The sequence below is a fragment of the Cetorhinus maximus genome, chromosome 19, assembly GCF_964194155.1.
Source record: "Cetorhinus maximus chromosome 19, sCetMax3.hap1.1, whole genome shotgun sequence".
NCBI lineage: Eukaryota > Metazoa > Chordata > Chondrichthyes > Lamniformes > Cetorhinidae > Cetorhinus > Cetorhinus maximus.
The window spans coordinates 59117489-59136793 of record NC_135897.1 but is presented as its reverse complement, the minus strand read 5'-3'; the positions used below and the strand labels follow the sequence as shown (position 1 = coordinate 59136793).

Below are 19305 nucleotides of genomic sequence, written 5' to 3'. Positions count from 1 at the left end.
CAAGTTCTGTTGAAGGGTCATGAGGACTCGAAACGTCAACTCTTTTCTTCTCCGCCGATGCTGCCAGACCTGCTAAGTTTTTCCAGGTAATTTTGTTTTTGTTTTGGATTTCCAGCATCCGCAGTAGTTTTTTGTTTTTATTCATTCTGTGATCTAATTTGTAAATATTGCAATATTTATTTGGACAAGATTATGAGGTGTGAAGTGGTTGAAGCCTCAGTTATTGGCACTTTAATAGTCTGTCTGTTTGAAACCTTTATAGGGTTGTAGGAAGAGCAGATTTTTTTTCAAAAACCATTTCTGAATGTTTTTTTTTTAACTCTCTCAACTTTTCGACATTTCCCATTGTTATTCTATAGCTCATTGGTTATGAACAAAGTGCATACTTGAAGAATGGGCATGGAAGGGAAATGAGTAGGCATTGAGTTGGCATGGAGAGTATGAGGGGCATGGGGAGTGGGTGGGAAGTGAGGAGAGTGAGGGTGCCTGAGCGGTGAGGGCTAGAGGGCCTAACTATCTTTATTACAACTGGGACAAAGTCCCAAGGAATCAATGTGTGCTTTCTAACTAGTCTGCCTCAGCACTTGTCTGTCACCGGGCAAAATTAAATTCAAAAGATCTGATAATTTATGCACTATCATCAAAAGCAAAATAATCAGTTAGTTATGGTTTTGCCATTAAAACAAGATCTGCTTTCTGGGTCAACAGGCCCGACTCCTTCGTGCACCTGCCCCCTACGAGTGAAAATTGTGAGAGTCCGGGGGCCTTTAAACTGAGGCAGTCCAACAAGTCGGGAAACTTCCTGACTTGAGTTATCCACCTCAGGAGCGAAATACCGGCTCTGCTTATCAAATCTAAACAACCTTCAAAGTGGCCTAGAAAGACATTTAATTATAAAGCAATCACCATAAAATAGAATTAATAGATGGACTTGGCAATAATCCAAGCGTTAGATCAAGTCTGGGAGAAGTGCATCCCAGTTGAAACTGTAAATTGCTCCCCACTAATATCTAGGAACCACTACCCAATTAATAATTTCTAAAATGTCCCATATCTACATATACATGCAAACCTAGTTAACATTGACTTATCATAAGGTACACCACCAAAAAATGAACTATATTGCTGTGCCTGAGCTTCATGTTGTATTTGTAAACCAGCCCCATGAGTTTCACATTCCTGAGCTTAGCATCTCTGCTGTCATGGCAAGCCTGGGTGCCAGGGACCAATCAAATGATGGGAAATACATAATTTGGATATGCATTGTTAGAAATATTTGTGCACTTAGTACAATGAAATAATGGTGCACAGTTCATTCTAAATCTAATTTACGGTATTAAAAAGTTTTTCGCTAGTATTGATGGAAGTTCATGCTACTGGGTTACAACTTGCCTATTTCATTTTGTTCATATTTTTAGACATGGAATAATAGGAACCTAATTGGAATTTGAGTTGAGAATTTGATACAAACAATGTTGTGTTTGATGTAATTTACAGTATGAACTACAGTGGAAAATTGTGATGCTTAGGAACATGAGAAGTTGACATCCCAAAAATACCTAAATCCAGTAAAATTAACAGCTACATTATAATGAGAGCGTCTATGCAGATTTTAAGCAGGATTTGCTGGAGGATGAAAATCACGTAATATTCAGACTGGAAAGTTTTGTCCATTTTGGGTATGTTCTTTGATGTCCAGTTTCTGGACTAACATGTTCACTTTTGCCAGATCATTGTCGAATGTTTACATTTCCTTCTTACCGACTATGAGAGTAATGAGTTTTAATTGACTTTGGACCTTTGACTGTGCTGACTTCGCAAGCACTGGCAGGAGCCATAGAACAGAGCAGATAATTCAGAGAAGTCAATGGAGCACTGGTGAAACTGACCATGGGAATGTTAGTGTTTAAATGTCTATTCCTTCCACTGGTCAGGAAACTGGTTCGATCAAGTAGATATAAAACTAATTTCTTGAATGTAGCTTGATGTTTCTTTTTTTTTTTGTCACAGTTTTTCCATTTTTACCTCTATTTCTTTTCGTGCAATGTTTCTGCTTTGTCTTCTCTCCCTTAATTCATCATTTATGCTTCCTTTTATAAAATTTTGTTTTCATCTGTTTCCTTCCCTCTTTGATATTTCTTCTCCAACTGCAGATTAGGAAGCCCTTTGCTGAATTCATACTTTCCACTGCTAAAAGTAGTGTTACTTACTGCTAGATTAAGTTGGATATCACAATTAAGGAGCTCACCAGCCAGTGTTAGGATTCCTCTGACACCTTACGTCACATCAACAATTTCCAGTTCCCTGGCCCCAACCGCTTCCTCTTCACCATGGATGTCCAATCCCTCTACACCTCCATCCTCCACCAGGATGGTCTGAGGGCCCTTAGCTTCTTCCTTGAACAGAGGCCCGAACAATCCCCATCCACCACTACTCTCCTCCGTCTGGCTGAACTTGTTCTCACACGGAACAATTTCTCCTTTAATTCCTCTCACTTCCTCCAAATAAAAGGTGTGGCTATGGGTACCCGCATGGGCCCCAGCTATGCCTGTCTCTTTATGGGGTATGTGGAACATTCCTTGTTCCAGTCCTACTCCGGCCCCCTCCCACAACTCTTTCTCCGGTACATCGATGATTACTTCGGTGCTGCTTCATGCTCTCGTCGGGGCCTGGAAAAATTTATTAATTTTGCTTCCAATCTCCACCCCTCCATCATTTTCACATGGTCCATCTCTGACACTTCTCTTCCCTTCCTTGACCTCTCTGTCTCAATTTCTGATGATAGACTGTCCACCAATATCCATTACAAGCCTACCGACTCCCACAGCTACCTCGACTACAGCTCCTCACACCCCGCTTCCTGTAAAGACTCCATCCCATTCTCTCAGTTCCTTCGCCTCCGTCGCATCTGTTCTGATGACGCTACCTTCAAAAACAGCTCCTCTGACATGTCCTCCTTCTTCCTTAACCGAGGTTTTCCACCCACGGTCGTTGACAGGGCCCTCAACCGTGTCCGGCCCATATCCCGCGCATCCTCCCTCACGCCTTCTCCTCCTTCCCAGAAACATGATAGGGTCCCCCTTGTCCTCACTTATCACCCCACCAGCTTCTGCATTCAAAGGATCATCCTCCGCCATTTCCGCCAACTCCAGCATGATGCCACCACCAAACACATCTTCCCTTCACCCCCCCTGACGGCATTCCGTAGGGATCGTTCCCTCCGGGACACCCTGGTCCACTCCTCCATCACCCCCTACTCCTCAACCCCCACTTATGGCACCTCCCCATGCCCACGCAGAAGATGCAACACCTGCCCCTTCACTTCCGCTCTCCTCACCGTCCAAGGGCCCAAACACTCCTTTCAAGTGAAGCAGCATTTCACTTGCATTTCCCCTAACTTAGTCTACTGCATTCGTTGCTCCCAATGCGGTCTCCTCTACATTGGAGAGACCAAACACAAACTGGGCGACCGTTTTGCGGAACACCTGCGGTCTGTCCGCAAGAAAGACCCAAACCTCCCTGTCGCTTGCCATTTTAACACTCCACTCTGTTCTCTTGCCCACATGTCTGTCCTTGGCTTGCTGTATTGTTCCAGTGAAGCCCAACGCAAACTGGAGGAACAGCACATCATCTTCCGACTAGGCACTTTACAGCCTTTCGGGCTGAATATTGAATTCAACAACTTTAGATCTTAAACTCCCCCTCCCACCATCCCCACCCCGTTTCTCCCCCCCCACCCCCCTTTTTTTTTCAATAATTTATATAGATTCTTCTTTCCCCACCTATTTCCATTATTTTTAAATCTAAAACTAAAACCTTGTTAGTCTGTCCACCCCACCCCCACTAGAGCTGTACTTTGAGTATCCTGTCTTCCATTCTTAATTAGCACTTTTCTTAGACAAATATCACCACCTTCAACACCTCTTTGATCCTTTTGTCTGTGACATCTTTTGATTATCTGCTCCTATCACGGCTTGCTTATCTCCACAATCACCACACCCTCAACTTCTCTCTTCCCCCCCCGCCCCCCCCACCTTAAACCAGTTTATATTTCTCCTTTCTCCTAACTATGCTTCAGTTCTGCCGAAGGGCCATGAAGGCTCGAAACGTTAACTAATTTCTTCTCCGCCGATGCTGCCAGACCTGCTGAGTTTTTCCAGGTAATTCTGTTTTTGTTTTGGATTTCCAGCATCCGCAGTAGCTTTTAGCTTTTTGTTTTTATCTCAGTGTTAGAATGACTTGCTTTAAGAGCAAAGGGATTATGTGACGCAACTTGATTTGACTCCAGCATTTTATTTGGGTGGCTCTCCAACCAGATTTGAAGCTTGGGAATGTCACTATCGCACATCCCAATATTTGCATGTCAGCTTAGCTCCTTCATTTTATTTTGCAGTACAAACACTTTGAGATTATTTGTTCATCAAACACACCAACAGGCAGTTCTTCCAGTCTGTTGTCTTCTGAATTCAACCTGCTAAGATCAGTCAAATTGCTAAATGCTCCTAAAATAAATTGAGAACCATAGTTAGCACAGGTTGACTAGTGCTGACAAATTTTGGTTTTCAGCACCATTGTCAAAGTATGTTTTATCTGTACTGCTTTTAGACCAATGCAGTTCATGGTGGATGCTTCCAGTTTTGTTACCAAGACTTCTATTTTGTGGGAAGAGATTATTAGAGTAGGACTTCAACAAAACACTTGAAAGACGATGCTGTTCTCAGCCCTAAGAGAGGCAGCTTTTGTAGTGACTGAAGAGCTACCTGAAGAAAAAGTTCTCTCCGCTCTTAAATGACACCCCATACAATTCTCATTACATTGGATATGTTTGTTAAGGAGGTCGACAGCGTGGTTCATTTGCCACTTGATACAATTGTGCTGGTCCCTCTTACAGTATTTCTGTACACCATTAAAATTTAATGCTAGTCAAGCATTAAGCTAAAGGGGGTCCTGTTTACATGGTACCTATGATAAATGACATATTTAACACAGAGGTATATTAGAATTTGATATTCAGGAGGAGTTCCCTCTATTATGGTCAAAAATAGAAGTTACAATTCAAGTGAAATTGAGACAGGTTGCAATAACTTGTCTGTAAATGAATTAATGGCTTGAGTCTGCAAATAATGTACAAATCTTTCATAGTACTGGTGTAATTCCAAAAATGCAATGTTAAGCAGCAACAGGAAGCCTGTACAGGGCTGATGACAGTAAAGTGACAGTTTGTACAGCATGATTTGTGTCTCCATTGCTTGCTGTGCGAGTTAACCGTGTAAACTCCACTTATTTTCACTAACTTCATTGCTGTTATGAGCAATTCCATTTGACAGTTTAGAAATGATAGATTTATGAAGAATTTTCTTTGATCCATTTTATGCGTTAATTCAAAATGTTACTTAAAATTTCTTCTTGCACTGCTCAGTAGCATCTGTTCTTCAATCACAATTAGCAGTTTTCACTTTTGAATAACTTCTTGTGAAATGATATAAAAGCAAAATGCTGTGGATGCTGGAAACCTGAAACAAAAACCAGAAAATGCTGGACATTCTCACAGGTCTGGCAGCATCCTTGCTGACAGAAACAGAGCTAAAGTTTCAAGTCAAGGACCTTTCTGCAGAAGTTAAGGAAGATAGAAACGTAATAAGTTTCGAACAAGTGAAAGGAAGGTGAGGGGTGGGTGAACAAAGGGAAATTTCTGTGGTGGACAGCAGGAGAGAATAACTGCCAAAAATTTCATGTCCAGGATTTTCCATTCGTTGGGTGGGCTCGGCAGGAGTGGGCGGGGGCAGTCACGGATTTCAGGTGGGCGGGCCAATTCACAGGGGTGAGCGGTGGTGCTGATCACTACCTGTGCGGGTGGGGGGAGGAGGGAGAGCCGGGTCCAGCGCATGCGCGAAAGGGTGCTTCAATCTCCCTGAGGCACGGTGCTACCTCAGGGAGTTGAAGCACTTTTTAAAAACATAAATAAAGACATGAAAAATTTAATGAAACATGTCCCCTCATTTGCCACTTGTGACAAGAGATGGTACATGTTTTTATTTTGAAAATAACGGCTTTATTTAATTAGTATTAGCTTTAGGAAACCTAACCCACTCGTGGATGAGGTTTCCTAAAAAAGGTAAAGTCCGCTTGGACTTTTCGCCTACCCGCCAACCGTAAGGTTAGACAGGCAGTGTAAAATGCAACTTAATTACCTAGTCAATGGCCTTAATAGACCTTTCAATTATCGGTCGAGTGCACCCGCCGAACAAAATATCGCGTGAGTTCACGATGATGTCGGGACACACGTGCACACGCCGACCGTAAAATTCTGCCTTATGGTATAGAAGGCAACGGATTGGTAATGGTTGTAGTAAAGAAACAAAAGATTTGTCCAGAATGGGTAAGAATGATGGATTAATGAACAACCATGTCCAAGAGCAAACATATGGAAAACAAGATAAGATTTGAAAATGTAAATAAAGAAAGCAGGAACAAAATGGGGGCCAGATCAAGTTTACTAGCCTGAAAGTGTTGAACTCTTTGTTGAGTCCAGGAGGCTTTAAAGCGTCTAACCGAAAGATGAGAGGGGGTGAAACACAGATTGGGTGTATGTAAGCACAACCCCAAACTTCCGTGTCTTACCATTTTCATTCTTCACCTTGCTCTTAGGGTGACATCTCTGTCCTCAGTCTGCTGCAGTGTTCCAATGAAGGTTAACGCAAGCTTGAGGAAAAGCACCTCAACTTTGAGTTTAGCACGTGAAAGGCTTCTGGGATCACCACCGAGTTCAACAATTTCACACTATAAACTCTGTTTTTTTTTGCATGTGCCGATCTTGATCTTGTTGTTCCCATATTTCCTTTTGGACACAGCTGTTCATTCTTCCGCCATTCACACTAATTCTGGATAAATCTTTTGTTTCTTTACGACAACCATCACCATTTCCTTCGCCTTCTGTACCATCAAACCTTTCGTCAGTTAATCTCTCCTGCCCTCTGCCCGATCACAGAACTTCCTACTTGTTCATCTTCCTCCTCCCCTCTTCCACTTGTTTGAAGCCTATTACATTTCTATCTTCCTCCAGTTCTGAAGAAATATCCATAACCTGAAACATTGGGCAGAATTTTGCCCGTGGCGGGCGTGCTCTGCAGGGCTGGCGGGGATGGTCAGGGAGCTGACAACCACCCGCGATCGACACCGCACTGCAATTTCACGCTGGCGGGCCAATGAAGGTCCGCCCAGTGTGAAACGCAAGCGGCAGTGCTGAGCGCTGCCTTTGCGGGAGCCGGGGGAGAAGTGAGATCCGGCCAAGCGTGAACGTCACGCATGCGGGCGAGTGAGCACTGCATAATCTCCCTGAGACACGGAGCTGCCTCAGGGAGATGAAGAGACATAAAAAATATATAAATGCAATAAAACGTGTCCCCTCATGTGACTCTCTCATGAGCAGGGACATGTTATTAATGAAGAATTTTTATTTGCATTAGGAAACCTCATCCCACCCTTAGATGAGGCTTCCAAAAAAATGCAAAGGCCGCTTGGCCTTTTCGTCTGCCCTCCAACCATTACGTTGGATGGGCTGCAAAAATTTTAATTTAATTGACAACTTAGTGGCCTTTACAGGCCTTTTAATTGTCGGCGGGTGCGCTGTGAGCTCCGGTCTGTGCCCGCCGATTGAATTATCGCGTGACTGAGCGTTGACGTAGGCACGCTCGGCCAACCTCGACAAGCGTCATTTCACGCTCGAGCATGTTGGGTGCGCGCCCGCCCGCCGAGCGAAAATTTCTGACAATAACTTTTGTCTCTGTCTCCACAGGTGCTGACAGACCTGGTGAGAATTTCCAGCATTTTCTGTTTCTATTTGTGAAATATATTAGTTCTTCAAAAGGAAAACATATTGTTACAGCTATTAACTGCAAGTCTGCACCTGTTTACATCAACCTTGTTCAATAATAGACAAATGTTTTGTCATACGGGGAACAGTAGAGCTGAGGGTCTGGTACTGGGCTGACAACTCAGAGGTCAGGAGTTCAAATGGAAATTTGTTAAATTCCATTCAATAGATCTGGTCATTTATGGGATATCACCAGAATAAAATGGTTATTATTGTTATTGTTTTATCATAAGAACCAAACACGGAAGAGGCCAACAACTGTGACAGGGCGGGAGTGGGAGGTGATGGTGACGGAAGGAGAGGGATGTGGTGATCTTTACATGCAATGCAGATACCACCACTTCAGGGTACAATTCCTGAGGTGGAGCGGAAGGAAGGTTAGGGGGGGTAGGGGTGGAGTCCTCCTGATGCTCTGGAATAACCTTTGATGGAAGATCTAAAGAAATCCTGGCTTTAATTCGACATCAAACTTCTGAAACTCACAAGCGAGAAATGACCTTTGGCACTGTAGAGGAAAGTTACCAAAAGGCGTAGTACCATATAGCAGAAACAATCAATGGGCTGCGTTTTAATGCTCCTACCAGCTCATAGATGTAGGAGGTCAGCAGTGCGTCAGGAAACTGGAAATTTCATCAGCCAATTTGTCGGTGGCTTTTTAACACAACCATGGCATTTGCTCTCATCTTCTAGGTTTCATGACCTGTTGGAGGTGGGCTCCATGCTGACCCACTGCAGCCTGTTTCTGCATCAATATTTAAAGAATCACATGTAAAAATGATTATGGACAATGCACAGGAAATATGACAAAACATACAGAACCAAACAGCAAAAACAGTTAATCTCAGGACAGGAGGGAAAGATAAGTGGACAACTTATAACAGCAAAAGATGAACATGTTTAGACTTAAGTGTGATATCTTTAGCTGCATATGTGTTTGCCAAACAAAGGCATGTGGCAGCATGTACTTTGGATGACATAAGCAACTTTATCAAGAGTTTTCAGAACTAGAGGATGCTCTATGCTTTTCTCAGTTAGCTACCAAGCCAAGCCCAGAGCAATGTCTTGACAATCAGAGTCATGCTGCCTGGTTTAACTTTCAAACATTGCTTGGCAGTTAACTGCCAGTCACAGTCAACCATTGCATCCTCCATGGCAATGCCTCTACCAATCAGAGTCAATTTGCCAACCAATTCAGCACTCTCTTCTTGTACAATATATTTATGTACTGTACACTGTTGCTTCCCTGATATTGGTTTTCTTTTGCAAGTTATCCTGATGTGTGCAAGATGAAAAGCTTTGATGAAAAACATCCCTTTTTTCAGCAACACTCAAGTTCTGACTACCGAACGACAAGTTAGTAACTTTCAACACGAGACCCCAAAATTGGAACTCCTTAGTATCCTCAGTGTACAGTTTAATGTTGTCAAGCCACTTATTTTTTAACCTCAGGATACCTCCTACATGCCAAGCTTTGTAGTGTTGGTCTTCTACCAAGGTTTTATTATTTAGAAACAGTATAGAGGAACTTTTAGATAAGGCTGCACACCTGAGAGGATGCTTCCTCTTGTGGGGGAACCTAGAATTGGGGACAAAGTTTCAAAATAAGGGGTCTCCTATTGGAGACAGAGATGAGAAGGAATTTCTTCTCTCAGAGGGTGATTGGTCTTTGGAATTATCTGTCCCAGAAAGCAGTGGAGGTCAGATCATTAAATATTTTCAAGGTTGGGTCAGGCAGGATTTTGATCCACAAGTGAGTGGATAAAGGGTTACGGGGGCTGGCAGGAATGTGGAGTTAACGCCACAATCAGATCAGCCATGACCTTATTGAATGAGGAGCTGAATGGCTTACTCCTGCTCCTATTTTTTATGATCTAATGATTTTATGATCTTATGACCCACGCACTATTAGGTCATAATTCAGCCCAATAGCTCAGGGGAGGAGAGAGAGAAGAGGACACCATTTAACACCAAACTTGTGGTACAACTATTGATCAACATCTTTAGACAAAGGTGTGGTTCCTTTAATTACCAATGTGTTTATCAAACTAAGCCATGAGGCAGCATGTACCCTAAATGAAGCAAACAAACTTATCAAGAAGTTTCAGAACCAGAGGGTCACATGTTCTATGTTTTTCTCCATAGTGCGGACAGTAATTTGTGACAAGGCTGTTTGAATCGCTTTCTTCAGGACATTCCTCACTAACAAGGCAAGTTCCACTGTACAATATTAAAATGTATTAACGGTTGTTTTCTGAAAATGTTTTAAGTCTTTTGAATATTGATCTAGGGCAGTGGCTTGCAAAGATTTAGCTATTCAGACATATTTGTACATTGATTACCGCAAGGCTTTATTTTTCAAAGATAGATGTATTTAGCATGTTACGACCTGGTGAGGAGGGATTGAAGGGCTCCCCCCCTTTTCTCTCTCCTTGTTTGAGCACAACAGGTTTTTAAAAAAAGACATGGATATCTTTGCCAATTTAGTGTGCACCTAACTGTTTACGTGTTATGACCATAAAATAACTAGTTGGAAAGGTTTTCTTGAGTTTAACAAAGAAAACATTAGTTTTATTAAGTTAAAACTGACTGGGATGAAAATAACAAAGACAGTCTCCGACTTCCACACACACTCGAGGTTCACACACACAAATACAGGTTACAGAGGAGGGGGGCATAGATTTGGCCAAATTACAATCCATAAAAATTAAAAGAAATTCACAGATCATGGCTTGGAGACTCTGCCGGCTGCAGGCTGCAGGCCAAATCCGGTGCTGTCACTTTCAGTTCCGAGGTTGTTTAAAACTGCAGCTGGGGCTTTCTGTCCATCTGGAGATACTGCAGTGGAATTGAATTATTTCAAGCCCCGCTGGGATGTCCTGTAACCCCTCTCTGGCCGCAGGATGGGCAGCAACATGACCAATCCGGCTTGGGAGTGGGTGGCAGCGGTGGTCAGCGCCAATGCCCTTCTGAAGAGGACAGCCGCCCAGTGCCGTAAGAGGATGAATGATCTCCTCTGTTCCGCCAGTGTAAATCACTCTTTTCATCACTCTCAACTCACACACTCACAAACCCATCACACATCCACAGGGCCCTCACTCACTGCCAGTTCAAGGGACATCACCATTCACTCTCTCACGCACACCATTATTGTTCTCATCCTGTCCATGGGACCACTCACCACCCGCACAGGTCAGGCACATTTATCACCTGGTCCATGACCCACAGCCTCTAATCAAGCCCCGAAGAAACCACCGAAGGGGAATCTGAAGACATCCTCCTCGAAGTTCCATCACAGCGCTCACCCACACCCTCCACCAAGGCAGAGACACACACCTCGGCGGGACCGAGCTTTAGAGTAGCCTTGGGATTACAATCTGGTGAGCACATCACAGTGTCTGATCCACAGCAGGTGACGGCAAAAGGGACTTCCCAAGTCCTCGGCATTTGTAGGACTGCAGGAGGCCAGAAATTTGCTGAGTTCGAGTCAGCTGATGGACCTCTGGACTTGATCACGTCATGGTTGCTGCAGCCGCAAAGGCAAGCTCGGGAACATCAGGAAGGGATGTCCACTGCATTCCTCAGATTGCAAGGCATAATGGAGGAGTCCGTCCGCCTTCAGGCTGAGGTGATAGCACCGGCATGCCAATGCCCGAGGTCAACACTGGTAGGATGGTGGCCGCCATGGGGACCTTGGTCCAGGACATCGCTCCTGCACTGCTGCGTGGGCTCAACTCCATCGCTGATGCCATAGTTGGCCTTCAACAGTGTGTACGTGGGAGAGGTGCGGGGCAACTTGGTCTCACTCCAGCTACCCCTTCCCCTCACGGAGTCAGCCAGTGGCCCATAGGCATCCATAGGGAGGAGGATCAGCAGGTCCACAGTCCAGGCTCATCCATCCAGGTGACTCCAGGAATGTGCAGCCCATCCGAATCCCCTCTTCCTGTGACCTCAGCAGCTCCAACTCCACAGGCTGAAGAGGGTGCCACTGCCACACAGCAGGATCCCGAAAGCAGGCCGGGGCCCTTCAAGTCTCAGCCCTCCAGAGGACATCTGCCAAAGTCATCACAGACAGGGTGATGCAGTCAGCAGGCTGCCTCTATCTCCGTTGTGTATGCATGGGGAACCAAGATGTAGCATGTAGGAATGTTAAGGAGAATTAGTTGCACAGCCTGTGCATGGGTGTTAATCACTTGTACATACTGTTTACTATTGTCAATGAACTCTCAACAATGTCTCCCTGCCTATGGCTCCTTGTTCTGATAAGCAGGGTTCCTGTCACTCAGATGTGAAATCTTTCTGCACAAGATAAAGGAAGGTGTCTCAATCCAGGGCCTCTTCCCTGTGTTCAGTGCAGCTTTCAGACAAAAGTGATGGTCTGGCCTCCCTGGAAACATTACCTCAGCGATGCTGGTCATTGCTACCAGAATGTCGTAGGCAGATGCCACAAAGTTCTTTCATTCTCTCAATGTGCTCTCAGCACCATTAAGGAGGGGCTGGCCCCCATCTCTTCAGCATCTGTGACCACTGATGCTGTGCTCCAGCTCCTGAAGGGCTCAGGTTCTGAAGGCAGACAAAGCATCAGATGCTTCTAAAGTTTCATGACTGTGTCTCTACTATATGACCCTGATCACCGAGCGCAAGCGAGCTGCCCTCGGCCAGACAGGAGTGAGACATTCTCAGAGGCTATGTGTGAAGTCTTATGGAGTGTCCTACTGCATGTCATCATCATCCTCCTGCAATCAAGCGACTATTAAGGCCTCCACTGCATCTCCAAGACAGGAGCATTCTCACAGAGGTTAGTTGCGCTGCCATAAGCCAGACTGGATTCGAACGTTCCCAAATGCAATTATGAAGAACTATGGGGTCACCTCAGTGCATGTCAACATTGCCCTCCACAAATCTAGCAGCTATGAGGACATTCTGAGCGCGCCTGGCTTGTCTATCCAGTGCAAGGCCTCATCCCAATCACCATTGCTTCCAAGGACTTCCTCACCTTCATCCTCGTTGGTGTCCTCCACATCGGAGGAGACCTCCAGCTCCTCCATCTCCTCCTCAGCCAGCTCATCTCCCTGTTGGAGTGCCAGGTTGTAAAGAGCGCAGTGGATGATGATGATGCATGACACCCTCTGTGGTCTGTATTGCAGTGGTCCACCAGATTGGTCCAGGCACCGGAAACTGATCTTCAGCATCCCAATGGTTTGCTTCACCAAGTTGCGAGCTGCATTGAGCCTTGTTATACCTTCGCTCTGCTGCAGTCTGAGGCCGCTGCATGCGTTCCATTAATCAGGGCCTCTGCAGGTAGCCCTTGTCCCTGAGGAGCCATCCCTGCAGCCTCTGTGGACCCTGGAAGACTCCAGGGATCTGTGACTGTGATATCCCACAGAGGTCACCTGTGGAGCCCTGAAAGGCATAGAAATTGAGCACTGTGGACACTTTCACGGCCACTGGCACTGGATGACCTCCATGTCCCCTTGGTGCCAAGTGGCAGATGTGAGCGACCAGGTCCTTAGACATGAGCAGTCATTGGCAACACTGGTTCTCAGTCATTTGCAGGAATGTCAGGCAGCATCTTGAGTCCCTGGCTGTCACTGGGCGCTGACCAGCCACGGCTTGCTGTCGCTTCTGGGCAGCATGTGTAGGATCCCCAGCAGCCCCTTCTTCCTGAGGTTGCTGCTCCTGCCTTTGCACGGCCAGGCACCTCAGTCACTCTGTCCTCCGTCTCCTTCACTCTCTGTAAGCCATCAGGCATATATCTAGGTCATCAGTCTCCATGATCCTGATGTGGTTCTCCTGTGGCATGAAAGAGGGAGATGTGGTTAGCATGGGTGTACTTAGCACCTTTCTTGGCTCTGTGTGACAGCCCCTTAATGCTTCCTGGAGAGTGCAGATCACCCCTTGGATGGTCACAGATGAGTGCACTGCATGGCTGCCCTGTCAGCCTGCGACATAGGGGAGACAGCTCCCCTAGCGGGCAGGCTAGGAGCCTGACCCCAATCATATCACTGTGGCTGCGCCCGAACTGCCTAAGTTGCAGAGGAATGGTCATTTTGTACAGGTGTCCCAAATGCGTGGCCACTTCCCTCGCCTACTCTGCCCCTCTTGTGTGTGGGGTCCAATGCCACGGCAGCAGTTGCCCCCCCCACCCCCCCAGACAACAGGAACAGTCACCTCTGAGGCTGGGCAGCAGTTACCCCTGGACACAAACCATCCCCCACCAACAACAAGTCGCCTCCGAGTCTGGGCAGTTGCCTCCGGACACCACTCCCACCACCTCCCATGAAAACAGTCACCTCCGAGGCTGGGCAGTTGCCTCTGGACACCACGCCCACCACCTCCCATGACAACAGTCGCCTCCGAGGCCGGGCAGTTGCCTCTGGACACCACCCCCACCACCTCCCATGACAACAGTTGCCTCAGTGGCAGGGCAGCAGTTGGCCACGGATGCCATACCCTCGCAAACAGTCACCTCTGAGGCAGGGCAGCAATTCATCCCAGCCCCCCAACACACCTGAAGGCTGCAAAGCAACAGGCGGCCCTGTTGAGCTGTGGAGAACGCTGCTGCTCACTTGCCTCAGTTCCTCCATAGTGAGGGCTGCCAAGTGCACGTCGCCTGTGCGCTGTTGTGAAACACGTCGACGTGCTTTCCCGCCGACGTGGCCGGACGATCTGGCAGGGGTCCAAGAGCCTGGCAGGATGGCCTTTTAAATATATGCAGCTGTATTCCAATGAGCTCCCTGACGACTGTCGGCAGGAAACGCGGCCCGCCATCGGCGGGCTGACTGGAAGATCACAACCTGCCTTCCTGCTGTCGTCAAACCAATCGTGCCATAGTGTCTGCGAATGCCACCTATCACGCCCGCTGCAAGTGGGCACAGAAAATTCCGCCCTTAATCACAGCTGGCAACCCTATTCTCATTAATTAGAAAACAGAATTACTATTACCTGTGTAGTTTATTTTGCAAAATACATTTGAATCATTGGTTAAAGAAGATTTCCTTAAATTCCCTATTGGATTTATTAGTGACAATCTTGCATCAATGGTTGCTAGTTTTGGAGTGGCCAGCAAGTGGAAACAGCTTCTCTATGTTTATCCTATGGGGAGATGGTTCCGTAGGGGTAATGTCGCTGCACTAGCAATCCAGAGGCCCAGGCTAATGCTCTGTGGACATGGGATAAGTACCACCACAGCAGCTGGTGGATTAATTAATCTGGAATATGAAGCTAGCCTCCGTAATGGGGGCCCAAATGGCTCTTGCTGTCCATTAGGGAAGGAAATCTGCCACCCTTACCTTGTCTGAGCTACATTTGACTCCAGACCAGCAGCAATGTGGTTGACTCTTAACTTCTCTCTGAAATGGCCTAGCAAGTCACTCATTTCAAGGGCAATTAGGGATGGGCAACAAATGCCAGCCTTGCCAGCAACACCCACGCCCCATGGAAGAATAAAGAATACAAAATCCTATCAAAGTCTTTCATAATGTTGGAGGCCTCTATCATCCCTCAACCTTCTTTTTCTAAAGAAAGGAGGCCCAGCCTGTTCAATCTTTCCTCTCAGTTCTGTTATCAAATTCACTTTTGCACTTTTATTAGCAACTTCTACGTGTCTCTGACACTATTAATCACCCCAGTGTTTGTTCTGACTGAGCCAGGGACATGCAACCTTGTCACTCGCTATGAAACCCAGAGCTCGAACTCCTCCAGTTGACAACATTTGCTGTACATGTAGTCGTTCAGGACACGAGATTCAATTACCAAATAGCAGGATGTGCATCCAAAAGGACTGACGGTTCTGCCTTGTCTTTATTTACTGAGCAGGAAAATGAAACTGATCAGAAATAATAATAATAATGACTTACTTAGAATTAAACTGACTTAAAACTTACCAAATTTAAAACTCATCAGACTTAAAAACCTATTAAATCACTAATTAAATTTTATAGTTTAACCCACTGGTCTAAGTTAGAGAAAATAAAACACAATGGTAATACAAATTAACCAGTCACCTACCTGTTGCCCACAGAAGAAGGCCCAGCACCTCATTTTAGGGGAATGACGTTTAGGCTATAAATGCTGTCCTTTCCAGTGTCACCTAGATTTTGAGAGTGAATAATAAATATAGAAAAAATTCTTTTGTTAAAGGCACAAAATAATTTTTGGATATTAGGCAAATCAGTTAGTAATGTTGAACCTGAGACTCCAAAACTGGAACACCTTACTATCCTCAGTGTACAGTTTAATGCTCTTCAACTACTTATTTTATCTCACTATACATCCTACATGCAAATCTTGGCAGCTTTGATGTCCTGACAATTGTTTTTTATGCTTTAAAAACATTATATGGAACAAATTACATAAGTCTTCACACCTGAGAGGATGCCTTGTGGGGGCAGTGGAGGCTGGGTCATTGAATGTAACCAGGGCTGACTTAGGGATTTTTGATCTACAAGGGAATCAAGGATTACAGGAGACAGGCAGGAGAATGGAATGAAGGCCATGATCTTATTGAACAATGGAGCAGGTTTGAGGAGCTGATTGGCCCACTCCTGTTCCTATTTCTGATGGTCCTATGACCTCAGCAACAGGATGCAATTTTGTGTGAAGCTAGCACCACCTAAGGCCAGTCTGGACCTCTTAAGGGGAAGGTGCATTCTGGATGCAGCAGTTGCTGGAAGTGGCTAGGGGAGATGGAAGAGTTTGAGGAGGAAAAGGATTGGAAATAGCACAACATTGCAGGTAGTGGGCTTTAAGTTTCCCTAATGCAGCACTGGAGGCCTTGGTGTTGGAGGTCGTCAGAGGGGGAGAGATCATCTATCCACATGGGAGCAGGAGGCCTTCCAGACAGACACTGAAAAGGCAGTGAGGACAGTTAGGCTGCTTCAGTATCTTGGGGATTGTGAATAGAACTGAATACTTTCAATTGTCAGCAGCCTCCATTTAAATGGCGCTGATGGAGGGGGTGTCGTTCTGTGGCTGAACGCATGGTGATCTGTCCGTGTCTAAGGGTGGGTGTGCACTGGAGTGCTAAATGCAAAAATGACAGTGGTAATGACAAATCTGCATTACATGTTGACTGATCTTGTGTGCGCGCCCAATGTGGATGTCATTTTGGTACCATAGTGCCAAAACTATGGCGCTATAGAGCCGAATTTTGCAGTCTTTGAGAATGATCATGTATGGTATTATTGACTCCTTATAATTGTTACAGATCTGATTTGTGACTGAAATAACTTTCTATACGAGTAGCAGTCTGCTCTCTAAATCGAAATTATTTACTTTCTAAATGTACTTTTCATTATTTTGTTTTACAGGACAATGATTTGCACACATTGCTTGGATTTGCTATTTTTTACACAGTTGTATGGTTTTGCCATTTCTACTTCTGAATGTGAGTTTAATTTGAAAGGGTTGGTATGCAGCAAACAAAGCATGACAGAAATTCCACCGATTGTACAATCTAATACAACTCGGCTGCTGTTTCTCAAAACTTCTGTTTCTACAATAAGATCTGGAGCCTTTCAGAGTTATCCGGCTTCACTGACAGAACTTGTATTTAACTATAATCCATTAAGAACAATAGAAACTGGGGCTCTGGATGCTCTGACTCATCTCACGCACCTTGAGATTACAAGTGGTTCATTGGAAAGATTGAACCTTGGAATTTTTGACAACCTTATGCAACTGACAAATCTTTACCTGTCCGATAACAAGATCAAGGACTTGAACAATGGATTATTTGATAAACTTCTCAATTTAAGTGAACTGCGGTTGTTTGGTAATAAAATAAATGCCCTTCCTGATCAGATATTTGACAAACTTACACAACTTACAAAACTGGAATTGGGACGAAATCCGATAGGCAACTTTTCTCAGGAAATATTTAAAAAACTTTCCAAGCTCAGCATCCTCAGACTTAACGACAATCAGATTACAGATCTCCCGGAAGGTATTTTCGATAATCTCCCTGAATTAAAAGAGCTTTCTTTGAAAAATAACAAAATATCACATCTCCCATCTAGAATTTTTTCCAAACTCCTTAAATTAGAGAAATTGTACTTGGAGAACAACTCCATCACAGAGCTTCCATTAGGACTTTTACATAACTTGACGAATATAGCTAAATTGACGCTGGCATCTAACATGCTCTCAAGCCTTCCTCCTGATTTATTTGGATTAATGCAACGTCTCACTGAACTTTCATTGACTAAAAACAGACTTGCCACTCTTCCTGATGATGTGTTCAGTAAGCTGCCTAATCTAAAAAAACTGATATTGAGCAAGAACCAGATTACTCTACTTCCAAAGAAGGCATTCAATGGCATTAAGAATTTGAATGATCTTCATCTGCAAGAAAATAATCTTAGTGCCTTAGAAAAGGACATCTTTAAAAATTTACCCAAATTGAGAAGGCTTGACCTTGCTAAAAACCAATTATTAAATGTACCCAATGGAACATTTGATAGTTTGAGAACTCTAATTGGCAATGGACTCAATCTGCAGAATAATTCTTTGGTGTGTGACTGTCAATTATTGTATCTCAGAAATTGGATGAAGTCTAACGAAAAGAAAGTGAAATCTTATTCTCAGATACAGTGTCACGGTCCTGGTGATCTAACTGGACGGAGTATTGGGTCTTTAAGAGAGGAACAATTTATCTGCTTAACCACAACAGAGAAAAGCACCACTGCAGATGTTTCAACTTCTACCCTGACCACGTTGACATCTACTGCTATTAGCACGGTTCCAACTGGGAAAACTATACCACAAATTTCACCCGCTTGGCACCCCATCCACAAACATTGACTCCCTCCACCACCGACGTACAGTAGCAGCAGTGTGTACCATCTACAAGATGCACTGCAGGAACTCACCAACGCTCCTTCGACAGCACCTACCAAACCCATTACCACTACCACCTATAAGGACAAGGGTGGCAGGCACATGGGAACACCACCACCTGGAAGTTCCCCTCAAGCCACTCACCATCCTGACTTGGACATATATCGCCTTTCCTTCACTGTCGCTCAGTTTAAATCCTGGAACTCCTTCCGTAACAGCACTGTGGGTGTACCTACACCACATGGACTGCAGCTCACCATCACCTTCTCAAGGGCAACTTGGGACGGGCAATAAATGCTGACCTAGCCAGCGACACCCACATTTCATGAATGAATTAAAAAATTCCAAATTTTTTATTTTCTTGTTCCCTTTAACATCTGTTCCCCTCAACCACACTATTCCCAAACATAGATGCACTGGCACCAATCATTGTGTCCCAATACCTTGGCTGGGATCAGGTACCTCATACAGATACGGCCCTGAACCTAGCTTTGTCTTCCCGATCTGTGTAGCTCAGTTTGAAAGTAGATACAACATTTATCCAACTGGGCCATTGTGGTGAAGCCTCCAATATGTATTAACGTTCAACAAATTGA

The 19305-nt window shown here is 44.9% G+C and overlaps 1 protein-coding gene across 1 annotated transcript in view; it reads left to right on the top strand.

Annotated features, from left to right (window-relative positions):
* The first annotated feature begins 9865 nt into the window (after nucleotides 1-9865).
* LOC144694261 (uncharacterized) overlaps nucleotides 9866-19305 on the top strand; it is a 57722-nt gene continuing 48282 nt past the window's right edge. Inside the window, exons 1-2 of the mRNA XM_078564606.1 lie at nucleotides 9866-10080; nucleotides 17182-18651. Of these exons, the coding sequence (XP_078420732.1) occupies nucleotides 17186-18651 (1466 nt within the window). The 5' untranslated portion in view covers nucleotides 9866-10080; nucleotides 17182-17185. The remainder of the gene's footprint in view (nucleotides 10081-17181; nucleotides 18652-19305) is intronic.